This window comes from Mauremys mutica, chromosome 7, assembly GCF_020497125.1.
Source record: "Mauremys mutica isolate MM-2020 ecotype Southern chromosome 7, ASM2049712v1, whole genome shotgun sequence".
Taxonomy (NCBI): Eukaryota; Metazoa; Chordata; order Testudines; family Geoemydidae; genus Mauremys; species Mauremys mutica.
Genome location: NC_059078.1, coordinates 111,133,989 through 111,160,454, shown reverse-complemented (window position 1 = coordinate 111,160,454; position 26,466 = coordinate 111,133,989). Strand labels below are relative to the sequence as shown.

Sequence of the window (26,466 nt, the reverse complement as noted above, 5' to 3'; positions counted from 1 at the left end):
GATCTGTGAATGCTATGGCTGGTGATGGGACATCAGATGGGGAGGGCTCTGAGTTACTACAAAGAGTTCTTTCCCAGATGACTGTCCGGTGGGTCTTGCCCACATGCTCAGGATCCAACTGATTGCCATATTTGGGGTCAGGAAGGAATTTCCCACAGAGTCAGATTGGCAGAGACCCTGGGGTTTTTTCACCTTCCTCTGCAGCATGGGGCATGGTTACTTATAGATTTAAACTAGTGTAAATGGCAGATTCTCTGTAATTTGAAGTCTTTAAATCCTGATTTGAGGACTTCAGTAACTCAGCCAGAGGTTTTGGGTCTATTACAGGAGTTGGTGGGTGAGGTTTTGTGGCCTGCAATGTGCAGGAGGTCAGATTAGATGGTCATGATGGTCCCTTGTGACATTAGTGTCTTTGAATGACTTTGAACTGCATGGGCCAATATCGGTGCCACTATGTGCCTGGAAACCATCACTTCTGTGAGATCATGTTTTATAAAGGACATCGTGAGGCATGTCTGTGTATCTGAGGTTACTGTCAAGTCCTTGCAAAATTAGTTGTGGTCTCAGTCTAGTCCCTGTATCATAAAAACCCAGTGTGACACCCTGGCATCCCTGTATTCACCAATGTCATATAATTAGGATATGTTTTGCACAAAGTGTGCCTTGTGAGTTATCATTCTAAAAGTCTTGATCTGCTAGACATTAATATCTCATTGGATTGTATGTGCTGTCATCGTATGTGAAGTTTGGCTATGTATGTGTTACTGAAACATATTGTGAGGTTGAAAATACCCACAAGCAGCCTTTTAGATACAACAATAAAAAGGCCAAACAATGTTAATGGCTTATTGAGGAAATGCCTGCAAGCACAAGGATTACCCCAGGAACTGTGTACAATAAAAGCTTCTCAGAGGTAGCACTACGCACTGGAAACTATTTGACCCCGATCACAGCAAAAGAGCTTTCCAGCTAGTGGGAAGAAGATATAAAAGGGGGAAATGACATCATGATGGTACCTCACTTTCCCTACAACAACACACCTGAAAACACCTGAGGAACAAAGACTGAACTGGGGGAAGTGACGGTCCCAGGCTAAAGGGATTTCTAGCCTGTGTATGAAAATCTGGGAAACCCAAGCTGCAAAGCAAAGGCTTGTGCCTTAAGAATCTGCCAGCCTGTTTATCACTCAGGGTGAGAATTTGGTAATTCATATCCTACCTATCTAGTATGTTAAGTTCAGTTTGCGGTTTTGTTTATTTACTAGGTAATCTGCTTTGATCTGTTTGCTATCACTTATAATCACTTAAAATCTATCCTTTTGTAGTTAATACACTTATTTTGTGTTTTAATCCAAAGCAGTCTGTGTTTGACTAAGGTGTTTGGGGAAAATCTCAGCTTGGTTACCACAAGTGTGCAGGGTCCTCTTCACATTGAGGGAGAGGCGGACTGGGTGTTAAACCCATATAATGGCCAGATTTGACCAGGGCAGGACGGTACTGCTCTGGGATCCTAGGCTGGGAGGCTGGTGGTTCGCAGGAGCTAGCAGGAGCGCTCCTCTCTGTGCTATTCACCCCCAAACACAGTTCTTGTTGATGGACACAGGTATCAATAAAGTTCTTCTACTTTGACTTTCATTGGCAAGACGGATGAACTTTATTGACAGCCCAGTCTCTGCGGACAGGGCATATATTCCTCCATGTCCCAACACCACATTTCTTTATTTATCAGTAGCTGTAAATGCAGCTGAGTACTGTGTCCCTATCTTTCTGAATGCTGGTGAAAGTACAAGCTTGGAGGGCTTTGCAGCTTGTCACAGCAGCACAGTGTGAGAGGGAGCCCAGGCTGGTGGGTCAGAGGACTCAGTTGTATCCCAGTCCCAGGTGGCACCCCGGGGGCAACCCATCACATCCAGCACTAATTATCATTTCTGTTGACAGTACCAGCAGATGGACTGAGGCCAGGGAGTAAATAGGGAGTTCTTAATTCTCCCATGGATGTGTTCCTGGTAGATCAGTGGGGAGGCTATATGGGCAAACCTTGTATACTACAAGCAGCAGCAGCAGTGCCTATTTTGTGGACACAGGACTTCCATTTCCTGGTCTATCAATCTTCCGTGATCATAGTGTTCACCTTCCAAAGGAAAAAAAAAAAAGCTTATATTCTTTTCTGATTTTAGTTACCACCACTGGATCTTATCATGATTTCATCTATTCGGTTAAATGTCAGATAAATTCTCCTTGCATAAGTGCCTAAAAGACCACAATCAAATCACCTTTTAACCTTCCCTTTGATAACATTTAGCTTGTGCTTCTTAACTCACATTCTTAACTCACCCCTGGGGCGCCACCTGGAACCAAGGTACCACTGAGCCCTCTGACGCACCAGCCTGGGCTCCCTCTCACACATAGGCACTTATGGACTTGACATCTGTTCTTGTAGCTATTCTCTAAACGCTCTGCAGTTTTTCAGCTTCCTTTTTAAAGTATGGACATCAGAACTGGCCACAGCATTCCAGTGGTCCACTCACCTCCCTACTTTTACTCAGCATTCCTGTTTTTACAGCTGTATCCAAATTGCTTAGAAAAAAATTATTTTTTCGAGCTAAGGGAAAAATCCTGTACTGTCTATAAGTAGGAACAGTTTTGGGGAAGGGGAACTGTCTTCATAGTGGGTCTCATAGCCATGCTGTTGGTGCAGAGACAGAGGCTTAGGGCAGGTTGTGTTCTGCAATGCACCTTACTGCCGCTCCTGCAAGAAGCAGAGTGCAACCCCTCTAAAGTGTTGTGCCAAGCATAGCATATGTGCAGATAGGCCAGAGTCATGGCATTCTTCAAAGTTTGCAGCTCCTGAGCCTCTGTGATGAGTGTGTTATCCAGCTCTCATGAGTGCCAATGGGGAATTTTGACCTGCTGTTATGTAGGTGTGTTTGGGGTGGGATAAATATTCTGTTCTCTTGACCCTGCAATCACTTCCTGCCCTGGGATGCATGGTGCAGTATTTGACCCTACACATTTTGTTAATTTTTATAGCGCTTTTGTAACCTTTGAAAAACTGAAACATAGCAAGATATTATATGATGATGTTGATGCATCTGAAACTTGATATAACCAGAAAACACATCTTAAATGCCCATTTCACTAGTTTTTTGTTGTTCATTAGCAAGCGCTGTTAGTGTTACACTTAATAGAACACATACGTCTATTATCCTTTGTGCTTCTCAGAGCATAACTGATAACCCAGTTGTTTTTTTCCCCAGTTGGATTTTTCTAAAAGTAAGTATGATAAACTCTTGTCTGCCTTCCTCTCCTCTATAAAAAATAAACACAGTGGGAAGTTCGTATGACATTGAAGTAAGCGTTAACCAGTAACTCAGTATTAAAATAGCACATAACACTGACATTGAGTGACAGCCTCAACATAATGGAATTTCCCCAAAACAGAAGCACAATACTAGCTTCCTGGCTGTTACTGCTTCCTGTGTTAGATAGACACTAGAGTCATGTTAATATTTGCACATTTATTGCTAAAGTAAATTATTTTCATTGCCCTCTTGAAACTCCGCATTTTATATTGTTAGTAACACTCCTGATTTGATAGCCATATATGTGACATGGCTGTTAAATATTAGTACAACTGAGTCATGTTTTTATTAGGCTGGATTGACTTTCACAAGGATTTTGATACAATCTTTCAGTTTATATAAACACTTAGCCTGATATACCTCCATTGAAGCTAGTGCAGTAATACCAGGCATGAATGTAGCTCAGTTTTTGTGCCTAACATGCTGAGCATGCAAAAATGTGAAACAATTAAGAAAATAGGAACACTTTACTGGTTTTACTATCTGTTTTACAGAGTTGTAACTGTTTATGGCAGGCGTGGCCAAACTGTGGTTCAGGAGCCACCTGCGGCTCTTTTACAGTTAAAGTGTGGCTCCTGGAGCTCCCCCTTTTCCTCCCCCGCCCCAGTCTCTGCCTACAAGATAGGGCAAAGGGGAGCTCAGGGCTTCTGCCCTGCAGCGGCGGGATAGTGGGACTAGGGGCTTCTGCCCGGCAGGAAGGGTGGTCTAAAGGCTTTAGCCTGGCAGGGGGCATTGGGACAGAAGCCCTGCATCCCAACATGCACCACCCTGCGTGTCTTGCAGCTCTCGAACTTCTGAAGATTCCTGTATGTGTCTCGAGGGTCAGTAAGTTTGGCCACTCCTGGTTTATGGTATCCTAAATGGTCCAGTGGTCTGGGGACTGGACTGGAAGCCTAGAATTCCTAAAAAAAAAATATTTTTGGCTTTGATATTGATATGACCTCTGTCTCTTTAGGCCAGTAAGTTAGGGTCAAATTTTGAAAAGCGGCTTCTTAATTTCTGGTGTCTAACTTGCACCCAAAACTGGAGGCACCCAAAATTAGAGGATGCTTTGGCAATTTGGAGATAAACTTTGGTGTCCCAATTTTTTTCCAACTATAAAATGAGGTGAATCTCATATATGTTTTGCTGGTAGTATTGTGAAGATGAATTAAGCAATCTTTATGAAGATGAGAAGTGCTATAATAAATAATTGCCAACTGTTATTAATTATTCTTATTGTGGTAGTGTCCAAAGTCCCTAGTAAGGATCAGTTTTAAATGGTGTGGAATATGCTTTGTCCTTGTCTGTGCTGCACTTGTCAGCCCTGGGTTATTTTTGTCTATTTTTTGAAAGCAGAAAATACAACACAAAAGCTATTTAAGCTGTGTGTACATGGAGAGATGGGGGCATCTTCATTGACGTCTGAAAGAAATACACTGCTACACACTTTACAGTTAGAATGATTTAATATTTCTATTTTAATGTCTAATCTCTTGACTTTCTTCCAGTTAACTGAAGTTAACTATGTAGCTTCAAAGCACGAGAGTCACTGGAGTTAGTGGATTTAGTAGAGTGATCCTGAATGTAGATAGTACTGTTGCTGACATTTTGATCTCTGGGAAATATGAAGTGTAATTTGTTTATGGAGCCTCCACGTGTTTGCCAAATATGGAAATGTGGATAGAGTGGTGGTGCCTAGGCCTTCCAGCAGCTGCAATTTACACAAGATATTCCTGAAACACTGAAACCTTTGCAGTAAGAGAAAGATAAACTTCTCCATTGCTTTTGAAATGCTGTTTTTTTATTTTAAATATCCCGAGCTCACACAGCCTATGAACAGCATCACTCCCGAGGTTCCCCGGCTTATCATTTAGCAAGAAGATTCACGCACCCAGAAGCAAAATGGTTAACTGTAACAATATCTTTGGATCGAACTGCTCCCTGGTATGCTCACACATTGCCTTGTTTACCTTGGCTCTTCATGGCATTCTCCCTTTTTCCCTGATGGAAGATTCCATTTTTGCCAGAGGGATGAGCTCTTTTGTTTTAATAATAATAATAAAAATATACATTAATTCTGTCTGCTGTAATCACTGTGAAATATACAATGTGCTTACTATTAAAAGGAAATGCAGGCACATGATTAGTACAAAATTAATTTGCATTTCAAATCAGCTGAGTCAACACAATATAATGGTCCTGCCTGTAGGTCCTTGGGGAGCCACAGTAGCTGACAATGTGTGCTTAAGGGGAGGGTCTTCATTTTTTTTTAAGTCGGTCTCAATAGCCAGTGGTTCTGTTTATTGAGGTGCTTCATTGTAGCTGATAGAACCATTTATGACTAATGGTTGGTAACATGCGTGCCTGGCACACTGGTTGGGATTTTATTATATTTTTAAAATAATATTCATCTGGACAGGAAAAAATAATAAAAATAAACCCCTGGCAACAGTTCAGAGAAGAGAAGCTGCTGCTGAAGTGCCTCTGCTATTGCTGCTACTGATGCAAGCAGCTGTTTCCATCTGCACTGCAGTATTGCAGCCACTACAGTCAGACCTCTCAGGGCTTTTTTGCTGCGGGAATTAACAAGGAAGCTGGCCTTGCTTGCAGCTAGCTTCAGCTCAAGGCACGCTGAGGATGGGAGGGTCGCAGTCTCTGCAGCAGGCACAGATAAGTAGCCTGAATCGGGAACCTTCAGAGGCAATGTAAGTGTAGAATACCTTTGCTCCCTTCTTTTTCATATTGCCAGGCCTTCCACCTTTCTGCACTTTACATACATGGCATACTGAGAAGCCTTTGTTAATATTAATTGTGTTCAATTGAAGATAGAATTAAAGTTTTGCTATGTTTTGACAATTCTATTTCTTTAATACTTTCATAACACATAGGCATTCTGGGTTGACTCACTGTCTCAATTCATTTATGTCAGGTCGTAGCTGTATACCATATGTTTGTCCTTTATATGGTGTGGATGCATAATCAATCAAACACAATGACAATTTCCAGCTAAAATCACCTCTGTGTTCCTCTTTAAAATGCACAGCATGTAGCTGCATCTCACTTTTTCCCCAGGGCTTCTTTCCTTTCCATACAGACGTTTTTGTTTTTTGGGTTTTTTTCAGTTTACATCACCCTTATCAACATCAACCTATGTCGTCTTATTGTTATTTCCTGTGATGAATCATAATAACAAGGTGTCCTTAGATCTCTTCTCACTGAAAGGCAATCATGAATGGTAGATGTGTTTGCAAAAGGAAAAAGCGAACAATTACTGCTCATTTAGAACACTGTACCATTTTGTTTTCAGAAGAGTATATCAAATACACTAACAACAAAGTCATTTACCACTTGTAAACTGGAATTTATCATTTATTATTTGTGGATTTATCAGTTCACTAGCCAGCATTCTGTGTGTGTGTGTGTGGGGGGGTTTCCCTGTAAACCACCGAACTAGTGTATAAGGAAGTGGCCTTTATCTCCAATGGATTTTTATTAGACTTGCCATGTCTTTTATTGTTTCAGTTATACAGACCATATTTAATTAACATGATCAGAAATTAACTTAGCATCAGGAAGATACATACATTTTAGTGAGCGTAATGTATGTCATTACAAAGGCAGGTGTCTAAAACTGACCTAATTTAGCTCATTTTTATTTACATATTTTTTAAATGCAACATCTTTTTCCTAATGTAAATCTTTTACGTTCTCAGAGTGCTTAAACATTTTGTGTTTCTTATAAGAATGTCTTCAGAGTCAATGGGGAGTAATAGTACAGTAACTGGCTTTTAACCCTGATCATAAAGCCAAACAGTTCTTATTTTAAGATTCCAGTGTACCCTGCAGAGAGCTTTAGTTGTTATTATATTACATTCATAAGATACTGGCCTAAATGGGTTTCTGCAGCCTTTGTTCTTAGCACCAGTACACCAGTGCAGATATTTTCCATATAGTCCTGTTTTATGTAATGCTAATATTCTCATATTAAGCATCTGTTTTAATGCTAAATTGGAATGAAGTGATGCTTCATTATCTTTTATAACCTGTTTAAATTTATGTTTTCATCTACACACACCACTCTATCTATTTTTTAACATTGACTCACGTTATCAGGCAATATGGATAGTGCATTGTTTCATTTATAATTTTCAGAGCCTTTTAAGAATTCGTTGCATCACAGCCTGAAAACTCATTGATCAAACAGTACTAGTTCTTGTCTTATGGACAGTGAAAGTCAAATGCACTAACTGTCACATCTTTCAGCAATGTTTGTGTACAGAAATAATATTCTAGATCTTTTATCTTTAAAAGAATTGCTATGGAGTTCAATGTAACCTCTTTGTGCCTAGTATGAACCACTGACGTAACCTTCCGTTCATAAGTCAGTAGACAACTGGTGATGTATTTGGGAATAGTTAGTAAAAGATGCTGATGGTCTTGTAGCACATGAATAATAAAGAATATTGAATTAAGAAAATATAGTATTTCCTAAAAGATCCAAACTGCATGCTATGAAAAATAAGCTATTAAAGCATGGGGACCCCTTTCTTTCTCCATGAATATGTGTGGGCCTATACTGACAAAATGTGCATCTAGTTGCTCTGTCTTGTGGAGAGCTGCTATGATATGAAATTGAGCATATCTGTACCTGAATTGCATTTGCTGCTAGGCTTCTGATCAGCCTCCCTTTTTCGTGGGTGCATTTGGCTCCTGCAAAATTGCACCCATATAACTTTGCACCTGCAAACAAATTGTGGATGCCAATACTGGCAGTTTGGATAGCTAAATATCTGACTGACACAGGTAAATCAGGTGGTAAGCTATCTGGTTAAGTTTCACTGTATCTTAAGCAACCTTTCTGTGATCCAACAAGGATTGGTTCTTAGTGGAGTTGGCCATGATAACTGTACTTTCTGCGCCTTATTCTCCTCTAGATTACAACAGTGTAAGTTAGGAGTCACTACTGGAGTCAATGGAGTTACACTGATTAAACAAATCAGCATAAGAGGAGAATTAGGTTCTGAGATACTTGGGAAAAAATCTCTTAAAGACAGATTGCTTAACAAGCATAGATTTTGGACAGGTTTTGATATACTACATGCACATAAAATCAGTTGAAAGTACAACTTGCACTTGTCAGAAGGGATGCTAGGTTTTGTAAAAATTTGTCTTCCCACATATTTTACTAACTGGCTTATGTGAACCTCTATTAATTTGGCTCCTGAAGGTTTAATCAAATTAATCTTTAATCAAATTGAAAAATAATAGAACTTTTACCCTTCATTTTGATCAGTTTTCTTTGCATTAGCCCGGGATTATTGGTAACTCCGTCATTGGCAGTAAACAGTTGACTTTTAGTAAGGAAGGTCATAGTTCTGAATGGGATAAAAGGAAAGAGTCCAAGGGAAGTGCATGATAATAAAAGTTGTGCAATTCAGACCTGGTTATTGACATTATAATCTCTGCCATGTGCTGTACAAACTCCAGTATGCACGCTGGTGGTCATATGGATAGCAAAATCAAGTGCTTGTTTCAGTCACAATAATGGTTATGGACTTGATTGAAATAAGAGGAAATGAGTGTAGCTTAATATTTGTATGCTGTATTTGGGTGTGTGAATACTTTTGTTATACACACACACAAAATGTGTGGCAGTGAGATTATTTTTTCCTGCCTAACCTTTGACTCACTAAGGGAAACTTTGAGGATAAAAATCATATCCAGTTGCCAACTGATACATTATTTATATTATAGTGTTTAATAATATTTCTAACTTTTTAAACTCTTCATAATATTAGCAAAGTAGAACTAACAGTGAATATTTATCCATGTTGCATCCCATTGATCCTTGGCTCCTTATCAAATTCCAAGATTTTCCCCTGCACTAAATACATCTTGCTTTAAGGCTCATTATAGACACCATCCTTGTAGCCAGAGGGGACTGGGTAAGATTCATTCAGAGCCCATCAGCCCATTCCTTGATTAGCCAAAGGGTTGACAATGTTACTTCCTCCCATCGAGAGCTGTCTCTATGAAATTTTCACCCCCTGCCAATCCAAGGAGAAAATGACTGAGACTTGAGCCAACTCTGACTGAAATCAGTGGTGAAACTCCCATTGACATCAATGGGAGCTGGATCAGAACCCAAGAAAAGGAACTTAACGCTACAGATTGTTGGTATTAGGCCAAAGCTTTGGTGCCCCTGCAGGTGGTTGTTCAGTATTCCTTTCCATTGTGTAAAGTCTTTTTTTTTTTGGTATCTTGGTTGCCTAGAAAGGCTCAAACATGAGTGGCTGTCAGATTTGTGTTAAGAGCTGTGAGCTAATTGGATGTTTTATGTTTGTACGTACATAAACACAGGCATCGTTGACCATTTCATTTTTTTTAAATACTCTATTTAAATACAGCTTTGCCTTCTCACAGGTTTAAAGGAAATGAATTACTCTAGCTAATTTAGTTGTTCTGGGGAAATAGTTTAATAGCATGATGAAGAATTTTTTATTAACTGATTCTGGCAAAAGTGCAGGCATTTTTATATAAAACTTGTTTATACTAATAGTGTTAAAGGTTTTTGTTTTCTATTATTTAACCAAAATTGGTAGTGATCCAGATTGATAGGTTGTCCATCCTGTATGATTGTAGTAAGAGGTAAATTTCATTTCTGATCCAGCCTTTGTTGACCATTCTGTCTATCCTGCAGGGAATACATTCAGTCCAAGAGGTCTCTCTGCTCAATTGGGGTTACCTGCATGAATTAATGAGAATGGTTCATCTAGTCAAGGAAAAAGGAGAAATGCCATGTGATTTCTGTTATCAAACTTCCCATCTTTTGTCCCGGCAACCTTGGTCTGAACTCTTAATGGCCTGATCCAGTGCCCTTTGAAGTCCAGTGGAAGTGTTGTTATTGACTTCAGAGGGCATTGTATCAAGCCCGTATGCATCACTAACAGCAGTCTGGTCAAATGTGCAGAGACTCAAAACCAGAAAAGTTAGCCAAAAGTTTTTAGGGGGTGTACATGGACATGAACAAAAATTGAGCACTCATCCTTTATTTCCAAGGCACATAATACAGTTCTGTGTCACATAAAATGTATTTTTACAATTGCCTACATTGTGCATGTCCTGATATGGACCATAATGGCTCCTTTGGAACCGTTATACCTGTTCTGTAACTATTCATATAGGCAATTTGTAAAATGTATACTGGTATTGGCAGTAAAAATCTATATAAAAAGGCATTTCTGCACATACATTCTAGCCATTTTTTAAAAGTTAAATAGTTCACCCATTTAAAAGTTTTGGTTTTTTTTAAATTTATGAAAACTAATTTGGAGGTGAAGTTATTGCTTGTTAAATTTATATCAGTCATGTTTTCAAACCGTATGTCTTGAAATATTAATGCCTGGGGATATTTTCATTTTTTGTAATACTTGTATGGTACATGCAGAATAGCTCTATCCATAAATACATAACTTTCCTTTTTCTGAGATAAGTAGCATTCCCTAACTTATTTATTTTGTTACAAAAGAGTGCCAAGGAATTAGCTATATAATGTACCTCCCCTCAAAGTCAATGGGGCAAATTCTTCAACTGGGGCTGCACAGGGCTTAGTTGACGCCACAATTTGGTTTAATAAAAATATGGAAATGATATTACTAGATCGTGTGCAAGCTGTTCCTTCCAACGTTAGAATGCCTCTGTGAGGCGTTTTTATATTTTGCCTAGGAAATCCTTTAGGTCTTCCTCCTGTCTGAAGACGCATTAAGTGCTTTTGTGAAAAATGAGGGGAGGGAGGAAAAATAGTTTGTCTCACTTAATGGATATATGTGTATTTAGCGTGAGATGGCTGCTTTTTATTGGCAAAATAAGTAATATTGCTTTATACTCCTTGTAGCCCTGCAGAGCCAACAAAAGAAAGAGAAAACTAGCTGGATTCTGTATTTGTTGTCATCAAAGAATTGTTTACTACATTCCAATTGGTCAAACCTGTGCAAAGATATTTGAATTGTATGAGGTTGCACAGGGGCCACAGAGGGCCTAGTATGGCCTGCATAACCTATTAAATGGGGATAATCTGCAAGATGGAAGCTCTTGAAGGCCAGGTAGAGTTTGCCCCTGTCAGATAGAAGTTTTAATTTGTAAACCGAACACTTTTTATTTGGAAAATCAGTTAGAGTAAAGTAAATGTTGAACTTAGCATCACCATTTTTATAGTCAATTTTAGCAGAAGAACTTTATCCATTGGAAGTGTTCCATACGGCTGCCATTTATCCAGCCAACAGAGGAGTTCAGGCTGTTCAGCACCTTCCAGTTTTGCAAGCTGCAGAATTGGGGCCTTAGTTTCCTCGGTGTGAAAAATCAAGTTTGAAAAAAATCCAGGCCTTTTTCATTTAAAGTTTCTGTGCCTCAAAAGAGGGAAGGTTCTGAAATTAAAATAAATATTCAGGTTCGCAGACTTCTCTGATTGTGGGATTTTTTTTTCTGCACACTGTGACATTATTCCTCATGTTAAATATAGATCAGCTTTTATTTGAAATGCAGAAATAATGAGGCTCAAAGGAAACCTCTGCTTCTGAGTTTTCATCTGCTTCAGTATATAAAGTTACATTTATTGAGCCTGCTATCGGTTTCTTGCTTTAATTTAAGAGACTTCAGTGGTGTGCTGGGAACAGATTTTTTTTTTTAATCTTTCAGGGAAAGAATCTGAGAGCCTCATATTTTAACTTCCAAAATGCAGGGCCATCACTTCAGAATACTGATGGGACTAGGGAAGAAACAAAAGATGTGTATCTTATCTCTCCATGTTCTTGGGAGATAGAGGTATGATGCAAGTCAGTTAGGGGTCATCCTAAATCATCTACCACTTTTACCAGTACACCATTGTGCTGAGAAGGCACCTAATGTGGCAGAGCTTTCTCTCAGTGCTTATTGAGATGCTATTTCAATATACTGAGAGAACTGGAGCAGCATATGGTCCGTAACATGAAGTCATGGCTCCACTGAAGTCAAATCTTCCACTGACCTCAATCAGCCAGGATTTCACCTGAAGTGTGCAAGAAGGAAAATAACTAAGGGAGTAATTGTTCTCTGACATAATTAGCATGTACAGTGGTTGTCTTTTTAGTTGATGAGGCTGTGTCACTCCTTTGCCCCCTTGTGCTCACTGGTAATGTTGTCTTTCATTCACTTTTCTATACGTTGACCATGGAGGAGTAAAGATTAGTGAAAATCTGTTCATGGAGGGCCAAACTCTGCCCTGCTCTAATTCCCATGCATTCAGTGAGTTCAGAGGGGTTGTACAAGGATAAGCCAGGAAGAATTTGTCTTGGGGAAGAGGTGTTAGGAACTTCTCCTCTTCCCTGTACTGCATTTGTCAAATGGCAAGTTTAATCCTTTGCCCCCTCCCTGGAAGGAGACATAGTAAAACCAGTATAAGGTTTTCAGCAGAATGAAAAGGGAACAGTTTCTCTCTGCTTTACAGACTAATACTGTTTCATGAATCTTCAGCATTACCATAGCCAGGGATTCTCCCAGAGGTTAAATGAGTCATAGACCCATTCCCACAACTTGCAGAGATGGGTTTTCTGCTGTTGTATTCTGAACTTGTGGTTGAGCTAATCTGTAGGCTACAGAGGGCCTGTCCCTAGCAGGATTTAAGGGGAAGTTCTGATGAATGAAGTAACCAAAACTTATAGCTCTGGTTTCAAATGTGGTGTTGGTGATTTTCCTTTGCAGTCTTTGCATGATATTGTAAAGCATTAAGAATGGAGCCACCTGGCTTGCCTACCAAAGGTATATTTAACAGGCTTTTGTTTCCTGCATTAAGATTTTAGTACTTGGCATTAAGTGGCAAATGAAAGATGCCTGTCCTGGGTAGGAAATATCTCTGCCTTTGACAGCTGATGTTAATTTGAATGCCATCAGTCTGATCTAATAGCACTGTGAACCACAGAACCATGAATAAGGTGCATTAGTAATTTGGATTACAACTGTTAGATAATTTTAACTATCTTCCTAGTAAGTGTTTCCTAGCACTGAATATTGGGATATCCTAAATATGTCTTTGATGTTTCTTCCCATCTCTTAAGAGACTTCTGCATTTGTACTGCATATAGAACAGTGACCTGGTTAGTTAGAGGTACACAGATGAAGTTCTTGATGTGATGCTGTCAAGATGATTGTCTGTTAATGAAGTGATTTCCATCAAAAAAGAAACAGGGGCTAAGAAGAGACTTGAGAATAGAAAATTGTACATATTGGGTCTGTTCTTTGTGTCCGGTCTCTGTACCATATATGTGATCATCCAGAATAAACCTGGGGTAAAGAAAGAGGACAAACAGGCTAATAAGAGAGAGAGAGATGGGATTAACTTTATCATTAATTTATATTGCTAGTGCTGAAAAGCAAACCCCGTTAGAACTGTTAGCTCTCAGGAAAAATTATAACATTTAAAAGGAGATTTTTTAATGTACAGTTTGGGCTGTCTTGAATTAAAGCAATACAGGGAATTTGAACTCCAGTCAGTTTCAAAATTGAGTTAAAGGTACTTTTGGGTACTTCTGCACAGCTTGTGCCTCCATCTCCTTGCCAGTTTTTTGTGATTTTTTTTCAGTTATTGTTTTCTATATTTTATTACGTTTTTCTTTTCTCTGTTGCTATGTGAAAGATGCACATAGGTGGGAACTGACCTTTATTGGGGAAAGAGTGAATCTGACTTAAACACAACTCTCAGTCAAATTCACAAAGTCAAGTAGAAAAAAGGTAGAAAAATAATTTCATTTTTATCCAATTTTATTTAGTTGTAATAATGAGGTTTCTTTTAACAACAGAAGGTAAAAGGGTGGGGTGGGAGAATCAGAAGTCTTTGGTTTTTTTATATTCATTTCCCTTTAATTCTTCTCAGTTGTATTATCAAATTACCAACCTGACTCCCAGAATAGTCAGCCCATGCGAAATTGGACTTTTTTTTACATAGAGTGGGTGGTGGTTTTTGATTTACAGTTTTCCCTTTGTAATCTGTTTAAAGAGACATTTTCAAAGTGATTTCCGGTATTTTAGACACAACTCTCATTAAGGATTTGCCACAGCTAAAAGCCCAAACAATGCTTTGAAAATATAGTCCATAGCATCTAAGTACACCTCTACCCCGATATAACGTGGTCCTCGGGAGACAAAAAATCTCACCGTGTTATAGGTGAGACCGCGTTATATCAAACTTGCTTTGCCTCTCTCCCCCACCCCCCGTTCCTTGTTCCTTGACTGCCCCCTCCAGAGATCCCCCTACCCAACCCCCCTGCTGACTCCGGCCCCTATACACCCTTCCCCGCCCCCTGACAGGCACTTACCGGCTGCGGCAGGAAGCGGAGCAGCCCAGCCCCAGTCTGCTCCACCCTGCCAGCTCCCAGACATGGCGCTCCGCTTCCTGCCGTCGGTGAGTGCGGAGAGGTTGGGGAAAGGATGCCCCCTCGCACTCACCTGCGGTGTGAAGGGGAGCGACGCGGCCCCAGCCTGCTCCGCTTTCCTTGCCCCGGCCCCATCTGTGTCGCTGGGGCGTGGCTGGGAAAAGGCCCTGCACTCACCTGCAGTGGGAAGTGGAGCGCCACAGCTGAGAGCTGGCAGAGTGGAGCTTGCTGGGGCTGGGCTGCTCTGCTTCCCGCCACAGGTGAGTGCGGGGAGGTTGGGCAAAGGACGCCCCCCGCATTCACCAGCAGCGGGAAGCGGAGTGCTGCGGCTGGGAGCTGGCCGAGTGGAGCAGGGTGGGGCCGGGCTGCTCCACTTCTGCCGCTGCTGGTGAGTGCGGGGGGATCCCTTCCCCAAACCCCCTCCCCCGAGTGACACGGCTGGGGCTGGGGCGAGGGAAGTGGAGCGGGCTGCTCCTGGTCCCCTGCTAATCCCCCGGGCCACTCTGGGATTGCAGGGCCCCCAAAAGTGCCCTCCCACAGCTCCTGCCCCCCAGACCCTAGGGGGGAGCCCCCTGACCGCCCCCGAAACAGTCTGCCCCTTATCAAACCCCTCAGCCCCAGCCTGGCCTGGCACCCTTAACACGCTGCTCAGAGCAGTGTGTCAGAGCTTTACCGTGTTGTATGCGAACCCGCGTTCTATCGAGTCATGTTATATTAGGATAGAGGTGTATCACTTAAAGAAAATTCACTGGTCTTCTCATAGCGTGTAAACCACATAATTAATGTTACATTAGTACAAGCATGTCATTGGGCAGATTTACTCATCACACTGACTTTATAGTGGTGTAACTCCTATTAATATTCCAGTGGAATTATTCCTGATTTACACTGGTATAGCTGAGGGCATAATCAGGCCCAGAGGAGGGGGTAGGGGGAGGAGGCTGTTGTCCAAAACAGGAAAACAATCCCTGCTTCTAGTTCACATTATGCAGAATTATCTTGCTGCTTTATGTCCTTGAGTTAAACCTTGTGCTTGTCATGAACCATCATTTATGGGCTGGGAAGCATCAGCTCCAATGTAATATTGATTATTTTCTGGGAAGCCATATTTTCCCTGAGTCCTATAGGTATATTTATGCTGAAATAATCTTAAAATCCTTCTCTAGACACCAATTCCCACCCTGCTTGCTGCACACATTAATGCCAGTACTACTACTTGTATAATTGCATTGCACTAATACAGGCTACCTTTTAGATGAACAAAATTTATTTTTTGAGTGCACCTTTACAAAATAAAAATGAAAACTGCAAAGTATGCTTCTCTTGCTTTCTAGTTTAAGCCATAAAATAGTCACATGACACTTAACTCCTTATCTTGGGGAAAAATTCTTTTGGACAAAAAAGGAAAAAAACTCTTTAATTGTTTAGCCATGTTTTAACTTCCTAAAACTATGTTAAGTCCATTGCAGATGTCGCTGTGTTTTGGCATAATGTGGTCCAGTTCTAAGGTGGTTCCCGTATGAGATGCTCTACAGGGGCAATTAAATGAGTGTTACACAGTGACGATGCAAGGAAACCCACTAACTAGGTAATCTATAATGAAATTGTTCTGTGACAATATAATCCTCTGCTGCTTGTTGGCATTAAACCAGGTAAGAAAGAAACTTTCAAATATCCCATTGTTTAGAGGCATGTCAGGCACACACTGGCTTTTAAATACTTCTCTCCTGGCTGGTACCCCTAAACAGACCACATTATTTTCCCTGGAAATCATAGTTGTTTACAAAGGGCCCAATCCTGCAAGACCCTGAGCACTGTCATTTCCCCATTGGCTTCAGGGGAAACTGAGGGCATTCCATATATCACAGATTCTCCAGAATCCTTCACAGAATAATATATTGCTAAATCCACCCCGCCCTCCTGCATGCATACACACAGAATCCTCCAGCAATCCAGCTAGTATTAAAAATGGTGACTTTTTGTACAAAAACAGCCATAAGCTAAGTCCTGATTCTGATCTTATACCTGTGCAAACCATTAATAGTGTTCTACTTAAGACAGTGGAGTTACACCAGTTGTCAATGAGATTGGAATCAGATCCGTAATTTTGCCTTCAGCTCAGCTATTCCCTCTTCAGTACTCCTTTGTTACCACCATTGGCTAGACATTGTGCCGGGCTTTTCAGTTTGCCTCCTCCCAGTATGGACTGAACATGGATTTATTAAATCATAGGATAGATGATCTTGTCACTGAAAATCCTTACAACTGTGTGATAGCAGTCCATTAATAGTTAATAGTCAAAAATGTTCCCCTAAGGAACGATCTTGTAAATGGATTCCAGTGACACATAAGTGACATGTATGCACCTCCCCCCCATCTTCTGACAGGATAACAGCAAAGTCCTGTACTGAAAATGCTCCCTTATGAGAAGAAATGGAGTGAGCAGGGCAGATGGCTTTAAATGGCACCTGATAAGTTGCTGACCCAGCTTCTATAGGTCAGCCTAAGGTCACTGTTCCTGTTCTTCACCATGAATGGAAAAAGGTTCACTACGTTGGCTGTACTGCTGCACTGTGTCTGAGGATTTCGCCATTTTGATTGCATACAGAATGTAAATTGAGGGAGGGTCAGGGGAAACAATTGCAGATAATGAATCCTACATACTTATCATACTTATCATACTTAACTTGTGCATATTTCTCTTTAGGGTTTTCTATATCACTCATCACTACAACATCTAATGGTATCAGTTGCCTTAGATAATTAGATTACTTTACATCAGCATTTCCACTATTTCCTAGGGGTCCCTATACAAATATATTACAACATTTTTGAGCGTGACCACTGATGCATATTAAAAACGATTATATAAAAATACATGGATACAGCTAACAATCACAGTATTAAAAAGTGGCTAATTTAACTTAGAGTCTCATATTAGCTTGTTTAATTGGAACTCACTAAGTAGGCAAATATTATACAATAAGATAATTAAATATGATTTAACAATTATTTTGTAGTGTAAAATGTTTCCCAGGTCTGGTACTAAAAATAATAAATCATCTTCAGCCATAATTGTGAAATATTCCCCCCCCTCCCAGTCCTTTTATGGAACATACACTGAGGTCAGTAAATACCAGCTACCCTAAACAGTAAACTTAATTTTCCAAACAATGTTTAGAGTTTAGGTCATCTTTGGTAATTCTGAACCATGAAACTGAGGACTGAGTTCATATGATCAGATCATAAATAAATACACTGCACTTATGCAGATTAAAATTCTTTAACTGCAATATAATTTATGCTAAATGTAGAATAACAGATTATCTGTTTATAACAGGAAAAAAACCTCATGGCCACTGTTTGCATTTTTTCACCACAGGTATTAGTAGCTTATTATTTGTATTTCAGTTGTGCCTTTGTGGAGCAGAGTCATGGAAATCTACAACAAATACAGATAAGAATTGTAGAATAATTGAATTGTAGAATCATAGATTTGTAGAATCAATGTTGGGAAGGGACCTTGAGAGGTCATCAAGTCCACCCCCTGCACTGAAGCAGGACCCAGTAAACCTAATCCATCCCTGACAGGTGTTTGTCCAACCTGTTCCAACCCTCCAATGATGGGGATTCCACAATCTCCCTTGGAAGCTATTCCACAGCTTAACTAGCCTTAAAGTTAGGTTGGATATTAGGAAAACTTTTTAAATATCCCATGCTGCAGATTAAGCCATTTTTTTCTTAAGTGGACATGGAGAACAATTGATCACTGTTCTCTTTATTACAGCCCTTAACATTCTTGAAGACTGTTATCAGATCCCCTGTCAGTCAGCTTTTCTCAAGACTAAACATGCACAATTTTTTTAACCTTTCCTCCTTGGTCAGGTTTTATAAATCTTTTATCATTTTTATTGCTCTACTCTGGATTCTCTCCAATTTGTCTCATCTTTCCTAATGTGTGGCAGCCAGAATTGGACACAATACTCCAGATGAGGCCTCATCAGTGCCAAATAGAATGGGGCATTTACCTCCTGCGTCGTACATATGCCACTCCTGTTAATACATCCCGGAACATTGGCCATTTTTGCAACTGCATCACATTGTTCACTCAAATTCAATTTGTGGTCAACTATAACCCCAGATCCTTTTCAGCAATACTATCACCTACCCAGTTATTCTCCATTTTGTAGTTGTGCTTTTGATTTTTCCTTCCTAAGTGAAATATTTTGCACTTATCTTTAAGAGCAATTGATTCCAAAGTAAATGCCTGCAGAAGATCTGCAGAGTCCTTTCTTGCAACTTGAGAAATTCTAAGTAGAGCAAACCAACCTAAAGCATCAAACATGATAAGAAGATGATGACAGACATATTTAGGACCTGCTTTAAGGATGCCACCAATACAACTTCCAGGTCGGGTGATAACATGGACACCACCTGGGAAGAAGGAGGAAGAAAGGGCAAGCTAGAGAAATATTACACAGGACAATAAAAAAAGAAGCCTAGTCCATCAGTATGACACTTAGAAGCCTGAACAGATTAGCAGAAGAGTGAAATGGAGGATGCCCTATGCACCTGAGGGTATGTTGTTCTATTGTCTGTACAGACACATAGTAACAATCAGTTTTCTGTCCCAGAGAGTTTAGACTCTAATTAGACAAGGCAGGACACAAAGTCACAGAGAGAGGTGAAGTGACTTGCCCAAGGTTATGCAGTAGTTCAAAGGCAGAACTGAGAGTGTAACCCAGATTTCCAGCATCCCAGTCCAGTGCCCTATCACTAAAACATACTGTTGCTTAATATTGTTCTTGAGAAATTATATAGGAAATCAGTTTTCCTATTGCTTGTGGACAGGCGAGGTAAAGGATCGTGTGGCTTGGCAGAAATAATACAGATCTTCTGAATACTTTCCTAGATCTTTGGTATTGCTTTGCAAGTTTTAGTTTCTCCAAAGCTTAGGATAGTCGTATCAATGCCCAATAAGTCTATCTGCTTATATGGTCCTCATCTCTATAGTACCTGTTCCCATTGTAGTAACTGGCAAAACTCCTGTTGACATCAGAGCAGAAGCAGTCCCACTCTCCCAACTAGCCGGTTGGGATAGTGGGACTGGTTCTGATTGGAGCAACATCTCTGATTCTGAATTATGCACAGTGATTTTATGATGAAATATTTTTTAAAGCAATGGATGGAAGTAAGACCACAAAATTCGTACTTCCAGTTCACTTCTTACTGGGGTTACAGGATAAAAAACTAAGGATATTTTCAATATTAAACTCTAACATGGTAAACATCCCTTTTTTCTTGCTGGTTTAGGTTCCTCTCTGGGTGGCTGACAAATAGTGCAATACATACTGAAATTTATAGCTTAATTTTAGTATACAACATCTACAGACATTTTACTAGGAGGTTTATAGCAGGAGATGCTCATTGCCTTCAGACAATACCACACATATTACAGTCATGAATCAACATTAGGCTGTTCACTTACACTGGTCCATCAGATTCAAGACTTTCTGATCCCTTTATATTGATGACTTAGAGCATTATTTCATAGACACTTTGGTGCAAAGAAAGTAATGATGTGGTAAGGCCCCCATGAAGATATTTTTCTGGTAATATTGGACCAAATCCTTCCCTCCCTCATCACCTTTATGATGCCACAGGAAACAAATCTTCAGAAAAAGCCATGGTGGAGTTATGGGGCCTGGAGGAGAAAGCAGTTCTGTGGGATGAACCTATGTGGCCACTTGCAAAACATGGCCTCCTGAAAAAAATGCATAGAGCCAGAAGTGACATGGAGAAGCAACACTGAGGGTATGTCTGCACAGAAAAGAAAAACACGTGGTTGGCCTGTGCCCGCTGACTCAGGCTTGCAGGGCTCGGGCTGCAGGGCTGCTCCACTCCTGTGTACTTTGGGATTCAGGCATGAGGTGGAAGGGTCCCAGAGTTCAGGCTGCAGCCTGAGCCCCAAAGTCAACACTGCAATGAAACAGCCTGAGCCCTGGGAGCCTGAGTCGACTGGCACAGGCCAGCTGCAGGTTTTTCTTTGCTATGTAGATATACCCAAAATGGCTTGCTCCCCCTTAAGAACTCAAGTATAGAAACATGGAAAGTCTGCAGAAACAGTTGCTGGTTAATGCTGGTCTGATGTGTTGGTGTTCCTCAGAGGAAATTTCTGGAGAAGGTAGATGGACAGAATTCACATAGCTGGGAGCTGAATTCTCCAGCATTCGACTGTCTTTGAGACCTTTCTCTTCCCCCGACCCCCTCTGCTACTCCCAGTCAATCCTGGGATCAAAAATTGGATGAGAGTCGTATACCCAATAGAGCTGCACAATTCTTGCATTAATGTTGTTACCCTGTTCACGCCTAACAACCCTTCATTCACTTTTGCACAGGGATGGAACATACAGTCTGTATTTTTTGCTGGAGAATGATAATGTGCATATTTTAACAAATATGCTGAAATCAATACATGTAGTCAACTCCTGGTGTGTACAGATTATTTTCCTGCAGTATATGAATCTGCCAAATATTGTAGTCTCTGTGTCCTAGTATCACTAAAACAAGACTGCTACATAAAGAAAAAAGAAATGGCAGCTATCGTTCGCTTGAATTCTAACAATAAGGATCAGTTTGGTGTTTTCTGGATGGTGTTGGCTTTACATAGTAACACTGCAGGTTAGACTCACAAATTCTACATATCCCTTACAAGACAGAGATTTCATTTATTCTACACCAGCTTTCATCTTTTAGCAAATTTGCCTAATCTTGCCTTAATAGTGAACTTTGAAGTTAGGGAGAAAATATTCAAACGTAAATATAGAGGGATAGATGCCAGTGCTTATTCCAGGTGCTCTCTCTAGCTCTGGTAGCAAAAGCAGCCTAAAAGTAGGCTTAACTGGCGACTTGGGGATTCCCTTTAGCTCCATTCCCAGGCCCCAGTGCAGGAAGCATTCCCAGAGAAGGGGGCATGGCGAGGGCACGTCTTCATTCCAGTGAGCCCTGGCTGCTGGTATGGTTTCAGAACTCTCTCCCTCAAAAATGTCACGCAAGTATGCACCACCAGTGCCACAGTAGCTAGCACAGCAGAATGCTCTGTGGCTTTTGAGTAGCTGTGTAGGAATTTTCTTTTGTATGCTAAGAACGGAAACAAATATAAAGTTGATTAAATTGGAGGAAACCTCCACAGAGATTAATAAAGCTGCATTTGTTACCCGGGGTTCTTTCAACCCAAAGCTCTTGGTAACTTTTACTCTGTGCGAGGAGGTGTCAGGAAAGAAATCAGGGGAGACACAGCCATCTGACCGATAGATGGCCGGAACAAACAGGACAACACGAGTGCCTTCACTTAAAGCTACACTTTACTTAGTCTTACGTCCGCAACAAGATTAGTAAAACACCCCCAACCCTTGATAATTACCAAAGCTGAGTGTGGCTTTCAAGTGACACAGCGGCAGGCTTCCGGTGGCCAAATCTTTCGTGTGCCTGTGGGGACCGCAAGATGTATCCAGAGGGAGAGTCCAAAGAGAGTCCCCAAACGAGTTCCTCTACCTCAAACTTCCCCTCCTTATTTATACATTAGTAATAGAATGACATGTCCCTTAAAGAAACCTTGTTAAGTAAGCAGTTTCAGTGATCAAGCAAGATGTTCCTTCTGATTATTGATTAACCAAGTGTGGGTTTTTCCAGAGTTTGCAGTCTTGAGACCCCAATAGACATTCCTGGGGCATATCCTACTCCTTTAGAATGCATGCATCAGCAACTTCAACACAATTCTTATCAGGAAAGACACGGGGTCAAGCTGCCCTTTCTGTGGCACCCCAAAACCCTCTCCCCTCCTGCCTTGGTCAAGCTGAGATTGCTGAATGGCCAATTTACAGCTTGCTGACTAGGCCACCTTTAACAGTAAGCCATAGTGGTTTCAAGCACTTTACTGGTTTGCCAAAGTCTCCCCGTACACATTCATCTACATTAGTTCCAAATCTGGACCATTGTGCTCAACGTTGAGAGGATGTACTTTATTTAAACCACCTTTTACAGATCTTGTGCTAACCCCTTGGTCTTTTGCCTAGTGTAGGTTCAGTAAAAGATACCCATTTTTCTTTTTATTGCCAGAGGAAGCCTGCATGTACAGTTGCAGTTTTCTTATTGCTGGGTAATAATTATAACAAGAGCATGAAATAAATACAGGTAAGGTAAAGCTGAGGAAATCCTGTCAGCTTTGTAACAGGTTTTATAGTGAGCCTAGTCTCAAAGTGACGACTGGGATCACTTCACTTTAGTGGTTGCAGCACTTTAATAGGCTGAAGTGGCATGGGCGGGAAGAGATCAGAATGGAGAGATCCCATTCACACTTACTGAATTCTGTCCAGCTGTAGTGTCAGTAGATTTATTCTTCAGCCTGAAATACAGTAAGTGAGGATTTGTTTTAATATGTACCCTGAAGTTGCATTAGTAGAGTAAAAAGTATCTAATGAGCATGGGGTTTCTGTGAGGACAAAGCTGAGGAAGAGAAGTCATTCCAAGTCATTTCCTTTATTATTTCCTCCTGAGATTTGTGTAACAACTGGGCAAAATCCCAAGGTTTCCCAGTTGGAGTGGGAACATTGAATTCTCACAAGTGTTCTCGTACGTGCCAGAATTGTGTTGATCCAGTATTATTCTTGCATTTCCTGCCTCTCCCCGTAGTCCAAAAATGCTGTATGTACACTGCTTTTGCTGTTTATACAGTAACTTTGGAGAAAGATTCTTTCATCTCCCTCTTTCTAGTCGCATTCATTATACCCTGCTACCAACGAGACCCTCTCTGCACTCTGGAGTTTTGTATACATACCTAATCATTCTGTAGTCCAATTCAAGCTTCTGCCATCTGCATTTTCTTCTTTTCTTTATTATCTTTCTAACTCAAATGATTTTCATCTTCTGTTGGTTGTCAAGGTATGTGCAGAAATAAACAATCATAGAAGTTAGAGATGGAAAAGACCTACTTTTATATCTCTTAACCATTTTCTTCATTTGATTAATTGTCGAAGATACTTTTTTCCCTTTGATGTTAAACACATTAATCAAACAAATTTACCTACTGACTAGTTTACAAGTCTGGTAAGTTTTGATCACTTGCCATGTTTTTTAAAATCCCTTCAACCAGTGATCACTGTAAACAAAGAACAGTAGAACTTCAGAGTTATGAACACCAGAGTTATGAACTGACTGGTCAACCACACACCTCATTTGGAACTGGAAGTATTCAATCCAGCAGCAGTAGAGATCCAAAAAAGAAGCAAATGCAGTACAGTACCGTGTTAAATGTAAACTACTAAAAAAAAAAGGGAAAGTTTAAAAAAAGATTTGACAAGGTAAGGAACCTGTTCCTGTGCTTGTTTTATTTATATTAAGATGTTTAAAAGCAGCATTTTTAAATTCTGCATAGTAAAGGGTCAATGTTCAGTTGTAAACTGTTGAAAGAACAACTGTAATGTTTTGTTCAGAGTTTACTAACATTTCAGAGTTATGAACAACCTCCGTTCCCACGGTGTTCCTAACTCTGAGGTTATACTCTTGCCGACTTCCAGGAATCTTTGGTCAATATTTGTTACGTTACTTGCCACTTCTAGAAAACATTCAATAAACCAATCAAAATAATCAGTTAAAATGCATTATTCTTTATAATCCTATCTTATATTTCATAATGTCAGTTCAAAGGTGGGGGCGGGGGGAGGAATGTACTTTCTTCTTTTCTCTGAAGATGCTAACAATATGTTTTGCAAACAAATTCTAAAGGAAACTGTTGAAGCATAGATATTCACTTTAATCCTGCTTACAAAAACTTTACTAGTCTTTCCTTATACTCTTTATAAAGCAAACTGATCACAAAGGGAGGAAGGTGATAATGTAACCTCTTCTATACATTTGCATGTGCTCATATTTTTTAAATAGAGGAATTTGGTTATGTAAGAATCTGCTTCTACCCTAAACAACAAAAGGTTAATGTGCAGGTGATGGTTCATGTGTGAAAGACTTAGGTTTCATAACTCATCCTGGGTTCCATTGTGATATTATTATATTCCTAGCATCCTAATTCCATTTAGAACAGATAATATTGGCAAAGTGATGCTGTTTACTCTTTGTTTCAAGAGGAAACTTCATTTGTATCACATCTCTCAAATGTTAGCTGTTTTGTACTAATTTGCTGTATCAATTAGCATTTCTGGATTAATACTTCCTAGAGCAGGGGCCTAGGAACTACTGACATTGTTGCGTGACACTGATCATCCTTAAAAACTTCCCAGTGGTATCTTTTATATCTCAAATACTGCAGCAGCATTATCCAGTTATTTACTATGTTTTTCCTGTATTTAGGATAGCAAAGACATTTATGAATATTGCACTAATATTACTTAATCAAAAGCAAAAAAGTATTGGCAGATGAAATACTGGTTGAAAAATTTACCACGCAACTAGTGGCCAGATGACTAAACTTATTAGCTAGAGGTCAGTAGGAAAAATGAGGGGGACCCAACCTGAAGGAAATAACCATCCTTTCTTCAAAATCCAGTTCTGGGAAAGGGGCTAGGATTCCTATCAAGGGGTCATTTGGGGACCTTATCTTGGTCTCCATCATTTATATCAGAGTTTAAAGATTCCTACATCTTTATGGCTATTGGAAGGAAGTGGAGATTTCTCCCTCTCCCTATAACCACTTCTCATACCTACTAGTTAAGGGGAGTGTGTGTGTGTGTGTGTGTGTGTGTGTGTGTGTGTACACACACAGCTCTACCTCTCCCACAACTTGTTAGCTGTGGCAGAGTATTCTGTGGTATTAGATCCTTCTCTAGACTGCTGTGTTTCTTGGATCCTTCTCTGAGCTCCATTTCCCAGCTCTGCTTCAGAATGAAGTTGATATGATTCTTATTGGTTTTATTGTTGCTTACTGGCTTGAGACTATTAGCAGCAGTGAAAGAGCCCAGAATCTGTCTTCTCATTTTCACTCTGCTGCTGCTTAGGAAAGTTATGAGCTGCAGCACAGGCACTAGAGGTGCCTGTCTGCAGACTCAGGATAACAGCAGAACATGAGTTCACATTTGTAACGATATCTTTGTAGACATAAAGGGTAGAAACATAGGGCCCCGTTCTTTCTTATCCAAGAGGCTCTCTGTGTACTTCCAGCAGGTGGCCATGGGTTGTGTGCCCTTCACCCAAGAAAGAAGCAGAGTAAGTTAAGATGTAAAGAGAAACAAACAGCAGCAGCCTTGCAGTAGCACATACATAATGATAGAAATTTGAATGTGTCATCGAGCCAGTTTTTATACATGAATTACAGTTTGAATAGGGTGTGAAAATAAACATTTTCCTCACCCTATATGTAATAGAGTATTTTATATGTACATACCCAATTAATACACATGCTACATAGTATATATATTTGTAATACTTGTTTTCTACATATATATGCGGCTATTACTGTTTTAGGACTACAGTATACTTGCACCGATATAATATCACACTATATTCATATATTTAAAAGGAGGAAAGGACATGTATTCTTTCTTTTATGCATAAAACATGATCAATTATGTTAAAAAGCTGTTTGATTTGTGCTATTTTTCAGTCCTTTTCATATACATGGTAACGTTCTCATTTTATTTTTTAGTTAAAATAAAATTATTTTTCTCTGTTAGAAAAACATCAAACAGTAACCACATTGCTTTCCCCAGATAG

The 26,466-nt window shown here is 40.1% G+C and overlaps 1 protein-coding gene across 8 annotated transcripts in view; it reads left to right on the top strand.

The window, feature by feature from the left end:
• Window positions 1–26,466, top strand: part of TACC2 (transforming acidic coiled-coil containing protein 2) — a 150,351-nt gene that overhangs the window by 55,948 nt on the left and 67,937 nt on the right. The window contains exon 1 of one of the 8 annotated variants that reach the window (XM_045024292.1): window positions 5,818–6,048. The exons of the other annotated variants lie outside the window; for them this stretch is intronic. Within the exon in view, the coding sequence (XP_044880227.1) occupies window positions 5,981–6,048 (68 nt within the window). The 5' untranslated portion in view covers window positions 5,818–5,980. Of the gene's footprint in view, window positions 1–5,817; window positions 6,049–26,466 lie in introns of those variants that run through there. 8 annotated transcript variants of the gene reach the window in all.